General features: G+C 35.0%; 1 protein-coding gene across 8 annotated transcripts in view; it reads right to left on the bottom strand.

Moving 5' to 3' along the window:
- DDX60 (DExD/H-box helicase 60) overlaps positions 1-18,157 on the bottom strand; it is a 106,873-nt gene that overhangs the window by 80,745 nt on the left and 7,971 nt on the right. For 6 of the 8 annotated variants that reach the window (XR_008421638.1, XR_008421639.1, XM_053901143.1 and 3 more), the window contains 7 exons: positions 17,218-17,407; positions 15,811-16,152; positions 13,688-13,804; positions 11,234-11,395; positions 8,814-8,975; positions 1,443-1,584; positions 327-482 (listed from right to left, as the gene is read on the bottom strand). Coding sequence is in view for 6 of the 8 variants with exons in the window: in XM_053901143.1 (XP_053757118.1) it covers positions 327-482; positions 1,443-1,584; positions 8,814-8,975; positions 11,234-11,395; positions 13,688-13,804; positions 15,811-16,152; positions 17,218-17,407 (1,271 nt within the window). In the remaining 2 variants the exon portion in view is untranslated. The remainder of the gene's footprint in view (positions 1-326; positions 483-1,442; positions 1,585-8,813; positions 8,976-11,233; positions 11,396-13,687; positions 13,805-15,810; positions 16,153-17,217; positions 17,408-18,157) is intronic. The other 2 variants (XM_053901141.1, XM_053901142.1) reach the window with 2 other exon arrangements.

Below are 18,157 nucleotides of genomic sequence, written 5' to 3'. Positions count from 1 at the left end.
AAATGAAACTCACATATAACTGGCATTTTTTTAACTGGCAACAATTAGTTACGAGCAAAACATATATATACACACACACACATATATATATATGTGTGTGTGTGTGTGTGTGTGTGTATACATATAACCCCAATATATATATATATACAAATATATATATATATATATATATATATAACCCCAATGATACATTGAGAGGTAACTTATTATTAAAATGCATAGTGCCAGAAAATAATTTAGACCTGTGTAGCATTTAGTTAGTGGTGCATTCAAAACATTTTCAGAGACTTGAACTGTCATTTCAAATTAATTTATAGATTTATTACCTTTGATTGGTGATGGACTCTTTTCAAGAAAAGAAAGTTTTGTTGTTCTCAGAGGAAATGGCTTTCCAACAGAAAACTTTCTGACCAACTTTGACACAGTATTCCAGAGATGTTCATAATCCTTCATAATGACATCTCCCAAATTCAAATGTAGGCCTATATAATATTTAAAAGTACTAAACATTAAAAGTCATTCCTATATATAGAGAAGCACACATTTTTACTAAATTCATAGAGTTCTGAAATATTTCTCAAACAGTGAAATTTTCAGTGAGTTCCACACGATACCTAAATGAATATGGTCCCTAATGTGACTATAGATTTTTAAATTATCTTGTTTTCCTATTTGATAGCTAAGTATTAAGATTACAACTGTCTTAACTAACAATAACTGTGGATATCAATTTTATAAGGTTAAAAAAGGTGATGCCACATATAACTTCTACAACCAATGAAACTGAACAAAGCTCATTTTTCAGCGATGAGAAAATTTGTAGAGGGTTGCTAAAATTAAATGCAGTTAACTCATTCCAATGTTTACTATGTGTAGGAACCAAATTCTAGAGGTCAAATAAGTTTCAATAGTGTACAATGGGCTATAGCTCTCTTAAAACATGTTTTCCCCCCCTCTGGCTATTAAGAAACAGCAAAAATTTATTCTAAGAAAATAATTCAAGAAAGAAAAATAAATCTTAATTTTTTATTTTTTTTCCAAATATATAAATCAGCTTTATCTTTGGGAAAAAATTAAAATTCCCTAAATATCTCATAGTAATAGGTTGATTATATTAATTAAAGTAAATATTTTTTAAATGTTATACATATATTTAAATGAAAAATTCAACTACTAAAATGATCCAGAAATGCTAAATACCCAAACACATATTTTTTCTAAGAATACTTGTGGAGTACATTAAGTTAAAATGTTTAAAAATATAACATTCACTCTGATTGCAACTAAATAAAACTTATATACATGTATAAACAAAGATTGGGAGGAAAATAATTGTTATGTTATATGTTGGACATATAGGAAAATTATTTTGAAATTTTAAGTTCTTTATAATGTTTATCTCTGGGTGAAAGTACAGTTATTATAATATATTAAGACGGTACCTTCAACATTTTCATTTTCATAGTAAAAAGCAATATTCTTCAACAAAAGCTCATCACTTAAGTCGCAAAGGTGAATTAAATTCAGATTCCAAAATTCAAAAATGTTTATATTACTTAGGATGAAATATTCACACCACTTTTTCTGAAAATTAGAAATAAAACCAAGTCACTGACAATTGCTATACTAGCAATAAACTATTATACAACTTCAAACACATCAATAATCCAATGAAAGGCAAGTTGGCAAGGTTCCTCCAATTCTTATTAATGTAAGACCTTTTGAGCTGGATAATGATGAATGCTTTATATCTAAAAAGACTGGATCATAAAATAAAACCAAACTGACCAAAAAATTAATTCAACATTGTTCCTTATTCTGAATCATAGAAACCTGTGTTGGACTCAATACAATTTTTTTTTCTCACACTAATCCACAGATATAGTTCCAATGCTACAGAAATACTTCTGCTTTCAAATGCGCCTCTGTTCTTTACTGAGGTTTTAATGTTTTCCGGTTTTACTTTCAGGTCAAAAGAGGATTTAAAATATGGCATTTGTTCAGGGGAAGATGCTGAATCCTCAAACTCAAAGACTCCGCTCCATCTACTTTGGTGTGCTCTTGTGGAGTTTATGACAGTGAGGTTATCTTCATGTCTAACACAGGCAGAATGTCTTCACTGGCCACACTTAGTTCAGAGCTAAGTAGACATGAGTAGACAACCTCAGCGAGTGAAAGCCTAGTCATCTTTTCAGCCAATGATAGCGTTTGGGGAATAAAGTTCAGTAGGGGGAAAACCGAGTGTTCTCTGCTCCACAATCCCTTAATGATAAAACCAAACACTTTCCGAACATGAACAATTTATTTATCTATGTTGATGTGGAAACTGATCCCAGAAGTATCCAATAGAAACGTAACATGGGCAAGCAGCATATATCTCATTCTAAATTTTCTAGAAGTCACATTTAAAAAAAAAAAGGCAAAATTATTTTATTGATCTAACATGACATATCCAAAATGTTATCATTTCAATGTGTAATCCATGTAAAAATATCAACAGAATAGTTTATGTGTTTTTCATACTAAATTCTTTTGAAATCTGGTGTTTCTTTTAAACTTAGAGCACACCTCAATTCAGACTACCCACATTTCAAATGCTCAATATCCACTTGTGGCTATAGGATACTGCTTTGAAAACCTAGTTTTGACCAAATAAGTTAGGGAGACTGCCCAAGGTTCATGAGAAATCATAAATATCAAAGTAGGAGCCTCCTGCCTAAAATGTAATTTAAACAATAATAAAATACTAAAAAGACCTCCACAGAGCCATAGAGCAGTGGTTCTCAAACTTCAGCATAAGCCTCACATGGAAAGATTTTCAGATAAAACACAGATTACTAGGCATCATTCCCAGAGATTGATTCAGTAGGTTTGGGGTAGAGCCTAAGAATTTGCATTTCTAAGAAGTTCCCAGGTGATGCTGATGCTGTTGGTCAAGGGAACCATACTTGGAAAACCACTGTCATGTAAGGTTCTCTCCACCTAATCCTTTCACAAAATACTACTAAGTACACAGTAACGTGTGAAAATAGTATAGCAAATATTCCTCATTTTATACACTTCCTACAAGAGGTGACTCCATGTGGTCTCCAAGTGTCAAGATGTGAGTAAACATTAAACTCTCCCTTCAGTTTGCTTAGCTGCTTTCTCAGAGGCCTCAGAACATGCCTTTCTTTGTGAACATTTCAGGGGCTACCTGAATTTACACTTCCAGTCACTGGGTGCTACCAAAATGAAGCATGGAGAAGAGAAAGGAACAGAGGGATGCTTGACTGTGGGATAATCAGGTGTTTCCCCACATCAAGAGAGCAGAGGATGGTGGGAAGGGCACAGATTTGGAGGCTGGAGAGAAATGAAGTTAGCTCCAACTTGATCACTCAGTTGTGCTAATGGGCCACTTAACCTTTCTGAGCCCAAGTTTTTCATTTGTAAAATGAAGATATAAGAGTAGTAGTATTATATGTTAATAGGCTAGGTAAAGTACACACATAAATCTGGTGCAAAATAACTGGTAGCTATTCCTATCTTGCCCAGAAGTCCATGCCATCCTAATTAAAGAATGATGGTTTCTAACAGCTACAACCACAATGTCCTGCAGAGCCATCTTAGAACATTCCACAATTTAGACAGACTTTGTAATATCCTTTTCACCTAATGACCATTGTCCATAAAAAAAATTGCTTATAAAACTCTATAAATGAGGGGCACCTGGGTGGCTCAGTCGGATAAGTATCCAACACTTGATTTCAGCTCAGGTCATGGTATCACAGTCCTTGAGATCGAGTTCCCTGTGGGGCTGTGCGCTGACAGCGTGGAACCTTCTTGGGATTCTCTCTCTCTGTCTCTCTCTGTCTCTCTCTCTCTCAAAATAAATACGTAAACATTTAAAACTTACCTAGAGAAAAACTCCCCAATGGGATTTGGGATATAGGAAAATATTTTCTCCCCAAAGCATCAGCAGAACTACATAATATTGTGTTCACCACAACACAAAACCTTGTAACACTTCTGTTAGAACAGTTGTAAATGCCCATAAATACAAACCTAGATAAACAATCATGAATATTTGTTTCTTAGCTTTAATTGTTGATCCTACATCCCTATTATGCTATTTCAATAAATATAATCTAAGCACTACAAAGTAAAATCCAATTCAATTACTTCCTAGTCACACTCAGATCAATTCCCTTCATGAGTCTCCACTGCATCTCCCATGCCAGACTTTGACAGGAGTGTTACCTAAGTGTCATCCTCATTTCAGTAAAAAAAAAAAAAAAAAAAAAAAAAAAAAAAAGTGCCTACCACTCAGTATGGCTGTCTCCAGTTATACCTCACTCTTTAGTATTCTATACAGGCAATAGTCCCAGATCTCTTCTATAGAGATTAAATGGTCAAATGGCCATGGATTGGCCTCTAGTTGGTTCCATGGAGTTCCTAGTCTACTGAAATATAGTCTCCAAATTTAGAGGGTTTTTTTCCATGTCATTTCCCATTTAAATCCCCTCATCTGGCTTCTGAGAACTCTGAAGAATCACAGGTTCTCCTTCCCTCTCGATCAACTACCATGACTCATTTAGAGCCTACAGGAACTTTCAGATGCCTTCCCTCAGGAGGCATAGGGAAGATTTCCCACACTTTCATGTCTAGACAACACACTGCATTTTCCAGACAAGCTCCCTGGCATACATAGCCACAGGTATCCTAGGTGAGGCTAGCTTTCTCCCAGTCTCTTTCCTGGGAACTAAATCAGTTTCTTTGTATACACAGACCCCTGAAACTTTAGGAAGATTCTATCATGCCCTTCCCACCCCGCTTATGGTGATTCTATTCATTTATTCCCCAACTCTCTCCCCCTCCCCAACTCATGGACACTTTATGAGGGAGATGTAGTGGGGGCAGAAGATGGTAATTGTCTTTTTCAATAATATTTGTTATACATAGACCAACAATTATTATTTTTCCCCAATCCCTAAAGAATCCCTAACTACATTTCAGAGTTATATCAACCTGGATACAAGGAAGCTGGGGTCTTCATCCACCAACTCCTCATCTGTCATTGGTGGAAGGCATGAGAAACATTAATACCCCAGCATTTCAGATCAAGAAAACAAAACCTTCAGGCAGAGAGTTGCACTTATAGTAAGACGGAGAAATAGGTAAGTGGGAGACATAGATAAGGAAACAACAATAGCATCTGCCACACTCCCTGATGAATACTTCCTCACTCCCACCTGTTGACCCATGCCTTTATCTTTGTCTAATGATCATTCACAATTCTTTATTGATCATATCAGGACCTCCAGTTCTACAGCTCCTCTACTTTCTCCTCATCCAATAGAGTCCATTTGGTTTGTCTCCAGGAAACTTTGTTTCCTAGTCTATCATTTTTACTACCTTCTTGCAAAGATACTAAAGTCTCTTTTCCTTTTTTATTTTCCATCAAACTGTATAGATCCACTAATAGCATTTTTGTGCCTAAATTATCTTGTCCCTTTTTTCCATACCATCCAATTAGTTGCTTTCCTTGTGCCTATGGCCATGTTGTTGCGACTACAGAAAAACAAAATCATACAATAATACAAAGTGATGCCACTATAATTGTTTTGTCAAAAACTTCAAATAAGCATTCAAAAGTGCTAGGCAGGACAGAATGATATCTCTGTTTCTCAGTATAGTTTACTCCCCTAAGTTCCCCAATAAATATTTCCAAAATATTTCCTGGTTCTAAACTTCTGGGCTTGCTTCCTTGCCACAACATTCAGCATATGACTTTGTCTCCTACTTCACAAAGAAAATTGAACCAGCACATAGGAACAAAGTTATCCTACAACTTCTATCACAGCCAATGTTGCACTGTTCTTTCTTTATTGTCTCCTATAAAAATGGCAATATTGCTCCCTCTGGATAAGAATATACTCTAGATCCTATCCCCTCTCACCTTACTTTCCTTGTATTTTCATCCTATTCTCTTAATTTTATGATCAGCATTTAAACATGCTCTGTCTTTGCCATTTTAAAAACATTCCTAATAGACACACTTTCCTATCCCATTTTATCCTGTGTCACTTTCCTTAATCTCAACCTGTTACATATAAACTTATTTTCACCTTTATTTTCTCCTTTCCACTCACCACTGAACCCACTCTACCATAGATTTTTGCTTCTAGGCTCTCCATTAATATGTCTCTTAATTAAAATCAACAGTGAGTCCTATGTCATTAAACCCAAAGTAGTATTTTTGGTCCTCAACCTCCATAGCATTTGGTACTATTAACCACAACCACCTTTTGAAAATCCCAGTTCCTTTGACCTTCACAACAATCTATTGTCTTAGCTTTCTGCTCTATTCATCTAACCAGCTCCTTCTCAGTGTCTTTTCCTAGTGTCAATCTATCCCTAACCATTTAATATTGGAGTATCTCAGGTCTCTGTCCTAGGCCCTCTTGTCTTTCCTAAAATAATTGTATCCACCGCCATGGCATTAATTAACATCCATAGGCTAGTGATTCCCAATTCTTTACCACCAACTTATTCCACTCCACTAAGCTCTAAACCAGTATTTCAAATTGTCTACTAGATATTTCCATTTGGATATTTCACTGACATCGTAAACTCAATATTCCCAAAGCTGAACTCATAATCTTTCTTCGCAATTATACTTCATACGATGATACTGTCCCCACAAATGCTCTAGCCAGAGATCTAGAGTCATTTGACTCCTCCCTTTTCCTCATGCCCACACTAAACTTAAGTTTATACTTTAAATAATTCTTGAAATTGCCTACTGCTATTCATGCCTACTTACCATTTCCTTAGTCCCTAATATCATTAGCACATATATCAACTGAGGTAACAATCACCCAAATGGTTTCCCCAAATCCATTTTTACCTCTACAATGAACTCTCTGCATTGCAAGCCAAAGAAATTTTTTTTAATGTTTTTTTTGTTTTGTTTTGTTCTGTTTTGAGACAGAGAGAGAGCATGAGCAGGGGAAGGGCAGAGAGAGGGAGACACAGAATCAGAAGCAGGCTCCAGGCTCTGAGGTTTCAGCACAGCGTCCCACGCAGGGCTCTAACTCATGGGCTGTGAGATCATGCCCTGAGCTGAAGTCAGACGCCTAACCGACTGAGCCACCCAGGCGCCCAGAAGAAATTTTTTTTTAATGAAGTGCCATTCATCTCCTTGCAATCATTCAGTTGGTTCTCATTGTGCTTATGATCAAGTTAAATCTCCACATTCTTTTCACAGGACCTATACAGACCTATGTGATTTGTCTCTTACCCATCTCTTCAGCTTTATCACTTTCTCTTTCTATTCTAGTTCTACAAGTTGTATTCCAGTTCCTTGATCATGCCATTGTCAGGATGATCCCACATGCTGTTTCATCTCCTAGAATCCAGTGTCCTTCCTCTCACCAACTTGCCAATCCCTACTCATCCTTCAATGTTTGCATTACTTCACATCTCTTCAATTCTTGGAAGAAGCCATCCTTTTCTAACTGAACTGAGACTTTTTATCATCAGACTCTAAAGTATCCTGTAATTCCTCCTTAATATTAATTTAAAAAAATCAGTATCTGTCTTCCTGCAAAATATAGCTCTATGAAAGTGGTAGGATGAGATGGGTAAATATATTATTTTTCTCACTGTATCCCCAGTGATTCACACAATGCATATGCATTAGATAAATATTTTGGGGCTAGCTTACTAATTGATTGGTTCTAAAATATTTTTCTTGAATATTTTGACTAAAAGTGTCAAGATTCTCTAAAATTTTCCATTTAGGGGCGCCTGGGTGGCTCAGTTGGTTGAATGTCCAACTTTGGCTCAGGTTATGATCTCATGGTTTGTGAGTTTGAGCCCCACATTGGGCTCTGTGCTGACAGCTCGGAGCCTGGAGCTGCTTTGGATTCTGTGTCTTCCTCTCTCTCTGCCCCTCCCTTGCTTGCAGTCTGTCTCTCTCTCAAAAATAAATAAACATTAAAAAAATTTTTTTTAATTTTCCATTTAAATTGATCCACTAATCCCACTTCTGGGCATGAAGTCTAAGTCAACATCCCCAAATCAAAGGAAAAAGGCTTACACTCAAAAACCAGGAGAATAGCAGCAGCATTTATAACAATTAAAACCCTCTTAATATTCCACAATATAAGAATGGGTGAGTAAACCATGGTACATCCGTTACAAAAATAGTGGCCACTAAAAAATTATGCTAACCAAGAGTATGAAAGAAAACTTCGAAAAATATGTGAGAAGAAAATGTCATATATGAATATGAATATATATATTCATTCCAATGTCTCAAACAATAACAAAAAATAACAGAAAGACTTATTCATTTAAAATTAAGAGAATAAAACAAAATATTAATAGTTATTGACTTGAATAGTGGGTACCTGGGTAAGTTTTTCTTTTGTTTTTGCTATTTTCCTACAGTCTACAAATATTGTCTAAGTAATATCTATAATGGACAAAAATAACTATTACATTTATATCTTTAATTCCTCTCAAGAGCAGAATACAATGGTTACCAATCTCACATAATTAATAACACAAAAACCTGATCTTGACAGAAATTGGAAGAAGGAAAATAGAGAGTTTTTTCCTTAGACTGGATATATAGCATGCTGTTTGTTATTATTACCAAACAGAGTTGTTGAAATTAGCAAGAAAATGACTTGGGCCATTAAACCTTTAAAGTCCCCAAAGGGCTGACATTATTCCCTTTTAAATCTGTTTTGAAGGTGACTGTGGTTTCTTTATATCAGACAATTGAAACAAAAAATAAACAAACTAATACAGAGCATATTTACCATTTTCAAGAAAGTCTGAATGTTCTGAGCCCAATGGGAAGTGATGAATCTAGCACAGGCCCTTCGAGAAAGAGGTAAGTGGAGTAGAAAAACCACACTGAGACAATGCAGTTTACACAAATCTTCCATTTCTTGCATCATGTTTAAGCAATTACTTTCCACCTGAATAAAATAAAGAAGGCAAAATAGAGACCACCAGGCTATGAATTGCATGTAGTACCACAACAGTCAGCAGCCACATTTTCCTGTGTAGGAATCACACTTTATTACATTCTTAATTCTATGTTTTTGAGTTTGTTTCTTCATACATAAATTTGAATGCATAGAAAATACAGAATTCAGGTAAGGGGACAGGGAACTGCCAGCTGAAGAGCAGTTTACATAAAACATTCTTTAGTATTTTTAGGTAAGCCTAACTTTAGGTGAGCTGGTCCAGCATCTAAAGAAGCCATGATCCCACAGGGCTTTGTACTGATGGAGCCATACTTTAAATGCCCTATTCTGTCTAAAGCATCATACTTTAAATTTTTTTCATCTTTTTATTTATTTTTGAGAGAGAGAGACAGAGCGACCGAGGAGGGGCAGAGAGAGAGAGGGAGACACAGAATCTGAAGCAGGCTCCAAGCTCTGAACTCTCAGCACAGAGCCTGATGTGGGGCTCGAACCCTCAAGCCATGAGATCACAACCTCAGCGAAAGTTGGATGCTCAACCGACTGAGCCACCTAGGTGTCCCTAAAGCATGAACTTTAAATTTTTTTTTTCAATGTTTATTTATTTTTGAGACAGAGAGAGACAGAGCGTGAGCAGGGGAGGGGCAGAGAGAGGGAGACACAGAATCTGAAACAGACTCCAGACTCTGAGTTATCAGCACAGAGCCCAACACGGGGCTCAAACCCACAAACCATGAGATCATGACCTGGGCCGAAGCTGGACGCTTAACCGACTAGCCACTCAGGAGCCACTAAAGCATCATACTTTAAAAGTTACACTGAACATTACCACAGTGAATAAACCAGGACACATCTAAAAAACTTACCCAATTAGAAAAAGTGTGAAGAAATGGGCATATTTAACATAATGGGACAAGGGTCTCCAAGCCATCTTCAAATGTTTGCAGGGTTGTCAGTAAAGCAAAACTAAGACTTATTTCAGAACGCCCCCAGAAGGCCAAATAGTCTAATAGTTAGAGAAGTTCCAGAGATACACTCGGTCTGGTATCATTTTTGTGAGAATAATTTAAAATGTCGTGCCTAATCATGTAAAAAAATATTTTACTAAAAATATATTCAAGTAGATATTGGAAAACCAAATATAAAGGATGTTAGGTAAAATGCTATAAGTCCTGTTCATTTCTCTGAGAGTGTTCAAAAATGCTACAAAATGTTTCATTTTTCTTTAATAAAAACTTTCAAGCAAGAATGCCCTCGCAGTCAGGTTGTATATAAAATAATGTGTGTACACACATGTGTGTGTACATGTGCATATGTACACATATATATAAGGAGGACTATTTACTGGAGAGTAAATCCATACTGGCCAGCAGATTCTTAAGGGACTCTATCAACCATAAAGAAGTTTAACACCTTCGGTGGGGGGGGAGGGGGCGCACCTGGGTGGCTCAGTCCATTAAGCCTCCAACTTCGGCTCAGGTCATGATCTCACAGTTAGTGAGTTTGAGCCCCTCATTGGGCTCTATGCTGACAGCTCAGAGCGTGGAGCCTGCTTCAGATTCTGTGTCTCCCTCTCTGTCTATCCCCCACTTGCACCCTCTCTCTCTCTCCCTCTCTCTCTCTCTCAAAAGTAAACATTAAAAAAAAACAGTTTTTAATAAATTAAAGTAAAATTTTAAAAAAGTTTAAGACCTTTAGTACTTCTCTAGCAAGGACGGCACTAAGACACTACAATGAGAATGTTCTTTCTAAAGACAGTTTGGTATTATGGAATTTGAACAAAACAGACATGGGTTCAATTCACTCTGCTATTTAATTGAGGAATGTTTCCTGGACTATCTGAACCTCAGGCGTTCCCATATGTGAAGTGAGAATAACAATACCTCCCTTAAAATGCAGTTGTGAGTATATAAAGGCACAAGGCATAGAGCCCAGAACATGATAATGTAAGCTCTCACCATGTGCTAATTTCCTTTCTTATTCCTCCTTCTTCTGGATGATTGGACAAATGTGACTTAAATGGGTACTAAGAAGTACAAAAATCTGTATAGTAAAACACTAGATCATATAACAATATAATAGATATTTCCTGTAAAGAAATTCCAGTTTTTCCCTCTTGGGGGGAAATTTATATGAATAAACTAGGGAAATACATAAAATACCAAAAGGAAGAAAAGGCAGATAGATCTCAATAAAATTTCAAAAGTGGACAGCAATGACGTTTCACAGGAAAGTTATAATAATCACACCTCTTGGATGTCAGTGTTCTGATCAAAGATAGTCTTGTTCCTGTTTTCTAAAAAGTGATGGTACATTCTCAAAGACAACGAGCATGAAGTAACGCAAAGAACACGCCGAATGTCAGATCCTTCTGGCCAGAGTTGCTTAAGCAGAGAAATAGTTTCACATGCCTGTCACAGAAGAAAACTGTAAACATCATGACATCTAAAAAAAATTTTTATTCAAGTGATCTTACCAGAAAAAATCATACAAAGATAGATATAGGGATTACATAAAACTATAAATATTTGTTAAAAACAATAAATAAAATTTTAAGATGAGAGTGCTCGTATCTGTAATATACAGAGAAGTATTAAAAACTGAAAGACAAAAAAAAAGTGATATAATCCTTTTAGAAAGACAATTGATAAGACCTAAGTAAGCAACATATACACTTACCTTTTGACACATCAATTCCATTTTTAAAATCTACTCTGAAGGTATACCTCTAATAATACAAAATTGCACATACATATCATTAGTCATTACAGCATTTATATTTGTATAAATATAAATTTAAATATATAAAACATATTTAAATATAAATAAATATAAATTCCAGAGTAGGAAATTGGTTAAATAAATCACAGTATATCCACACAAGGGAGTGTTATGCAGCTATATAACATAATGAGACAGATTTTTAAAATCCCTTTAAAATGATTTCTAGAACATGCTAAATCTGAAAAGAAAGTCACTAAAGAATATCTACATTATGTGATCCTTTATTTAAGAAAGAAGAGGATATAAGAAAATACACACGTCTGCTTTTTTGTGCAAAAATTAATTATTTAATTAATTAATTTTTAAAAGGAAAGAAAAGAAAGAACACCAGAAGGATAAACCTGAAACTAAAGAGACAAATTACCTACAGAAGTATTTGGGAGTGTGGTGAACAGTAGAAAATGGGATCAGAGTAGCAGGGATAAGAGTAAAGTGTCACTTTTTAGAGTATATCCTTTTGTATATCTCTGATTCTTAGAATCATAAGTATATTTCATATACCTTTCACATACCCTCCAAAATAAACAGGTTAATTTTTAAAAATCTGGATATAGTTGGGGTACCTGGGTGGCTCAGTTGGTTGAGTGTCCAACTTCGGCTCAGGTCATGATCTCACAGTTTGTGAGTTCAAGCCCCGCGTCTGGCTCTGTGCTGACAGCTCAGAGCCTGGAGCCTGCTTCGGATTCTGTGTCTCCCTCTCTCTCTCTGCCCCTCCCCTGCTTGTGCTCTCTCTCTCTCCAAAATAAATAAACATTAATTTTCTTTTTACTTTAAAGATCTGAATATGGGTGGGAGGGACCCAAAATGAAATACAAATATTAACCAACAAACCTACCTGTATTAATAATGAATAACATAACCAAACTGAATGGGGTGAGCAAGAAAAGAACTAACCTAAAAAACTTTGGAAAGCAGTATTTTAACATATTCTATGACTAAGGCTAAAAAGAACTGCACATAAATCCCGTAATCCACCTAGTGAACATGTTTCTCACAAGATGTGGTTAGCAATTCTAAAACTATATGTATATATTAGAATTGATGAAAAATAAGTAAATATATTGTATGTAATGAGAGAGCTGAATTTCTCACAGTTGGAGAAAGAAATTACAAATAAAGAAATGGGAGGGGTAAAATGAAGGATGTGAAGTTGAACTGGAGTAAAAGTCATTGGTGTGAAAGCATGATATTTAAGATAGATGATAGATACATAGATACATAGATAGATTTAAAAAAATAGACAGATGTGTATGCATGGCTTAGCATATATACATATATTTCCTAGCTGTTTCTGCTGAAAAGTCCTTATAGTAATGACATCCCAGTGGAAATGAACAAACATTAATTCCCAGATCTTGGCTTCTAAATTCTACTTTCCAATAAAAGCAACCAGAACTGCTTAGAGAAGTAGTTGATTTCAAGGCTGGGATAGAAAAAATACAAGATAAGAATGGTACATCTTATGGTTTCAAAAAGTGTATAACAGTGCTCAGAAAGACCAGTCTTGATGAGTTTGAAGATAAATATACATCCATGTAGCCATCACCACCATGTATATCATCATCAAGGTCATGAAAGACATCAAGGTCATGAAAGATAAGGAAACACTGAGAAACTACTACAGACTGGAGGAGACTAGATAGAAATAACTAAATGGATGTGGAACCCTAGACAGAATCTTGGAACAGAAAAAGGACATTCATGGAAAAGTAAGTGAACCTCAAATAATGTCTGCAGCTTAGTTAATAGTATTATACTGATGTTAATTTCCTGGTTTTGAAAAATGCACCATGGTTACATAAGATGCTAACATTAGGGAAAGCTGAGTGAGAAGTCTATGGGAACTCAGAACTATTTTTGCAACTTTTTTTATAACTAAAAAATTAGTTCAAATACAAAGTTTTTAAAAGTTTCAGTACCTCGTCCATCATATTTTTCCATTTTAAATTTCCAAAAAGAGATTCTAGTGCTAAAATTCTACATTCTTGCAATTGTTTAATCAGGATTTTATAAGCATTCTCAATCTTCTTTTTATTCTGTAAAAGAAAAGCAAGTCACATAAATTGTCATAAATAAAATATCTAATCACTTTCCAACTACAGAAAATCATATATTGAAGATATAATTGTGAAAATATATTTCCAAGTTAAAAAAATTACACTAATGTAATTACAGATCATCAACAATACTTTTAAAGTCTGTCAAGCAGCACTATGTTGTCTTTGCTGAATTAATTTTTGTCTGGGAACTTAGTGCATTTTATTTTTTAAAAAACTTTGTAAAAAGTATAATGAGCATAACAGAAAATTCACGTAAAGGGGAAAATTCAATGGCTTTTGGTAAAGATACAGAGTTGTGTAACCATCACCATAATCTAATTTTAGAACATTTCCAACATCTCAAAAAAAAAAAAAGTGCACCCATTTAATACATTATATTTTATTGTGAAAAATTTCAAACATACATGTAAATAAGCAATAGCATAATCTCCCCTCAGGTACCTATCATCCAGCCATTATCATCATACACTGTTTTTATTATTTATATTTTAGTTAGTTAATATACAGTGTAATACTGGCTTCAGAATTCAGTGATTCATCACTTATTACACTGAATTTTTATTTGCATTTCATATAGTCCTCAAATAGATAAGTGAAACAACCTCTTTAAAATGAGTACTCACTAACCTAGGAAACATATTATTATACTAGAAATAAAACCTAAAATTTAAAAAAAATCTTCTTTTTCAATTATTTTAATGTTTATTTATTTTTGAGAGAGAGAGAGAGACAGAGTGCGAGCAGGGGAGGGACAGAGAGAAGGAGACACAGAATCCGAAGTAGGCTCCAGGCTCTGAGCTATCAGCACAGAGCTCGGCGGGGCTCAAACTCATGAGTTTTGAGATCATGACCTGAACTGAAGTCAGTCACCCAACTGCTAAGCCAGCCAGGGACCTTTAAAAAAATCTTCTTAAGGACGGACTGGGAAGGATGTTTGTAGAGCACTCTTCAAGCTCAGATTCAGAAACTGTTTTCACAGAATGAAATGAGATCAATTGATTACAGTTCCTCTTCCCAATATAAAAATCAACTCCAGGGCTGATCCTACCCACAGCAGGCAACTAGACTTGGAAATAGTTTAATGACTGGGATTCTAACTATAGCAAAACAAACTATCTTATCAGATTTCATGACAACCATCTGGAGGTTTCCAAATACCAGAAGGAGTATGACAGTATTCCCAAAGAGTAAAAAATGTTAATTGACTCACAAATTATTTTGATGAAATACAGAATTAATATCTCCGTATGAGGATTCACTATAAGTAGTGAAAATTAACCAGAAACTAGATTCATTTATAAAATTAGTAAGTATTTTTAACTCCCTAAATTTCAATGTAGTAATTGTCAAATATACCAATGCAGCAAAATAATAAGATCGAGCAAAGGATTAAAATCTAAATACTCTGAAAATTCTATTAATGCCTTAATATTATGAAATAAGCATTTTGTTTATTTCCCATCCTCATCACCCTTCTCCATTGTTTTCTCATTAAAACTACCGTATTAACAAGGATTTCACCAGTATGTCTTAGCAACAGAGGCATGAGTTTTTACCTCCAAATGAGTGCATTTCTGACCTTCATTAACTTGGAGGCAGTATACCACACAGTAGTTATGCACATAAGGGCTAAAGTCAGACTGCTCCTTTTCAAACCATGCTTTATTATTCATTTACTATTGATAATGAGCAAATTACTTACTCAAGTATCTATTTCCTCATCTGCAAAACACAGATGATACTTACACCTAACTAAAGGGCTGTTGACAAGATTTAAAAAATGACTCATGAGAAGTACCAATCGTTGTTATTACAAGTTCTGAACATATGATTGCATTTGTATTATCATTATTGTTAATTTTCTATACCTCTCTGTGAAAGCTATGATAATTTCCATAGAAGTGGTAGAAATAAAAGTAAGTCAAGTAACTTGGAAAATTCTGTAAAAGTCTAAAAGAAATTTATATTTAGATATCAATTACCTCCTTGAAAAAAGTTTGGTTCGTGTACATGCTTGGCATAAGGTACGCATAAAGTCGAAGAATACTGGATGTTTGCCCTGAGGAAAGCACAACATTGACCTTGATTGCCCAAGACTGAATAATTAAAAAGTTGAAAAGGTGCGTTTGCAGATGGTTCAGGCCTTCATCTGCAACCATCAGGTAATATGGGTAACTGTCTTCTATGAAACTTTTCCATCCTTGTGATAAGCATCCAGAAAATTCTGTTTGAACATCAATGGTGGTATTATGCTGAAGATGAAGAATGAAAGCAGTTCTCAAAGGAAGAAGTTCAGGGAAGCTGAAATATGCATACTCAGCATCCTGTAAGAATGGGATAAAGTATATTTTTTTTGAAATTACCATTTAGTTGGTTTACACGTATCATTAAAGTCATTAGAAGAAAAGGTTCCGATACAGTTTTGTTCTGCTTTATAGTCAGACCTTGACTGTCCTTTCACAAATACATGCCATAAATCACAGTTTGGATTTAAATACAGGCGTCCCCATTAAGCAAGCACATAATGCTCAGGGTTTATCATACTTTCCCTTCGTAGTCTAATTCTTTTCCTCTCCAATTTCACTTCAAAAAGAAAAAGGAGAGAAAAAATATGCAAAAGCAAATGGCGGATATAAATTATCCAGAACAGGAAGCTGAGGTGAACCACTTGGAGAGGACGATCCCAATTTAGTGTGATTGTCCTGAAGCAGCAGAGGTTTTTCTCAACAGATCAAAATTAGTGCAGTAAACTGGACTGGAAACATTAGGTTAGAATACCAGCTCTGTATTCAAAACATCGCTTGCAAGAAGTCAGCAATGTTTAAAAATCTAACAATAGTGTTGACTGCAAAATGACTGAACAGACACATTCCAAAACCCTTAAGGGTAATACCTTGGTTACCTTCAGGGATAAGATAAGGAAAGGGTGGTAGTGGTTATACCTCTGTATTTGATACTGTTAATATTTTATTAATTATATTCATAATCAGAAAAGGAAGAGCAAATACCTTCCCTCAGAGGTATTTACTATGGAACAAAGAATAAATGAAGTAGTATCAATGAGTTTGACATTTTTCCAGGCTCAAAGAAACTGACTACAGAGTTCTAAAAACAGAAGCGCTTCTCCGAGTTGGAAAAGTTGAATCCAACTGAGCTTCTGTAGAGACTGCTCACCCTCCTTCATGAGCGTGTGTGTCTTTATATAAAGTTTAATTGCTGCAAATAAAATATAATCTTAAACGTGGTAATTTCTGAATACAGGGACTATGGGTATTTTTTCTGTTCTTCCCTTTAAACTATGAATTCTTATAGATGTATTTAACGTGTTAATAAGAAAAAAATATAAAATAGTAAGGAATTTTAGGTTTAGGTCTTAAATCACATGTTACCTTGAAGAAAACTATGGCAAATTGTCCTCCTTTACTGATAAGATCCATAAGATAGCATTCAATTACATAAAAGAAGTGGAGCTGCTGCCCCTGCTTTAATGATTTCTCACATATGCATGTAGCAAGTAATGAATCGCCATCAATCAGAAAAAATTCAGATTCAACAAAATCATTGAATAAACTGGAATGTCTAAAATGAAAACAGTTAAAACAAAAATTACATATTGATTAAATAAGGCCCCCAAAGACAGTAGCATTGTCATTATTCGCCCATTATCACTATCATCAGTAGGTGAATTTGCCAAGTAATTATTTTATGTCTGTCTCTACGCTAAGACTTTTCAAATATATCCATATGTATGACTATCCCTCATAGGAAGAAGGTGGGATCATTCCCATCCTGTAGATATAGAAAAAGAGGCTCAAAGAGACAGAGCAAATTATGTAAAACCACATGGCAGAATCTGGATTGGAATCGGGAATTTAACACCTCTATTCTGAATATAGACCTGTGTTAAATTTCCTTCCTGTTTAATCAATACTATTTCTTTATACAACAACAGGTTCATTGATAGCTGTGTACAAACAATGCAAGAGAAAACTGTTTCCATTCACTATCAAACAGCTCTCAAAGTTCTATGTTAAACAATCATATATGTATTTATATATGCATGTGCATATATAATTGTATATATAATATACCATAATATATATACTGAGATAGATACACATTACTTTCATGTCAAATAGATATACAGGAAATATGGTATCCAAATGTACACCTCTTTTTTAATTTATTTATTTAAATTCAAGTTAACATACAGTGTAGTATTGGTTTCAGAAGTAGAACCCCGTGATTCATCTCTTACACAGGACACCTGGTGCTCCTAAAAGTGCCCTCCTTCATGCCCATTAATGCCTTAATCCCTCCATTTAGCCC

Source organism: Panthera pardus, unplaced genomic scaffold, assembly GCF_024362965.1.
Source record: "Panthera pardus isolate Hobbes unplaced genomic scaffold, ASM2436296v1 HiC_scaffold_13, whole genome shotgun sequence".
In the NCBI taxonomy this organism is placed as follows: domain Eukaryota; kingdom Metazoa; phylum Chordata; class Mammalia; order Carnivora; family Felidae; genus Panthera; species Panthera pardus.
Note: the sequence above shows the minus strand (reverse complement) of the source record. Positions and strands in the feature narration are given on the sequence as shown.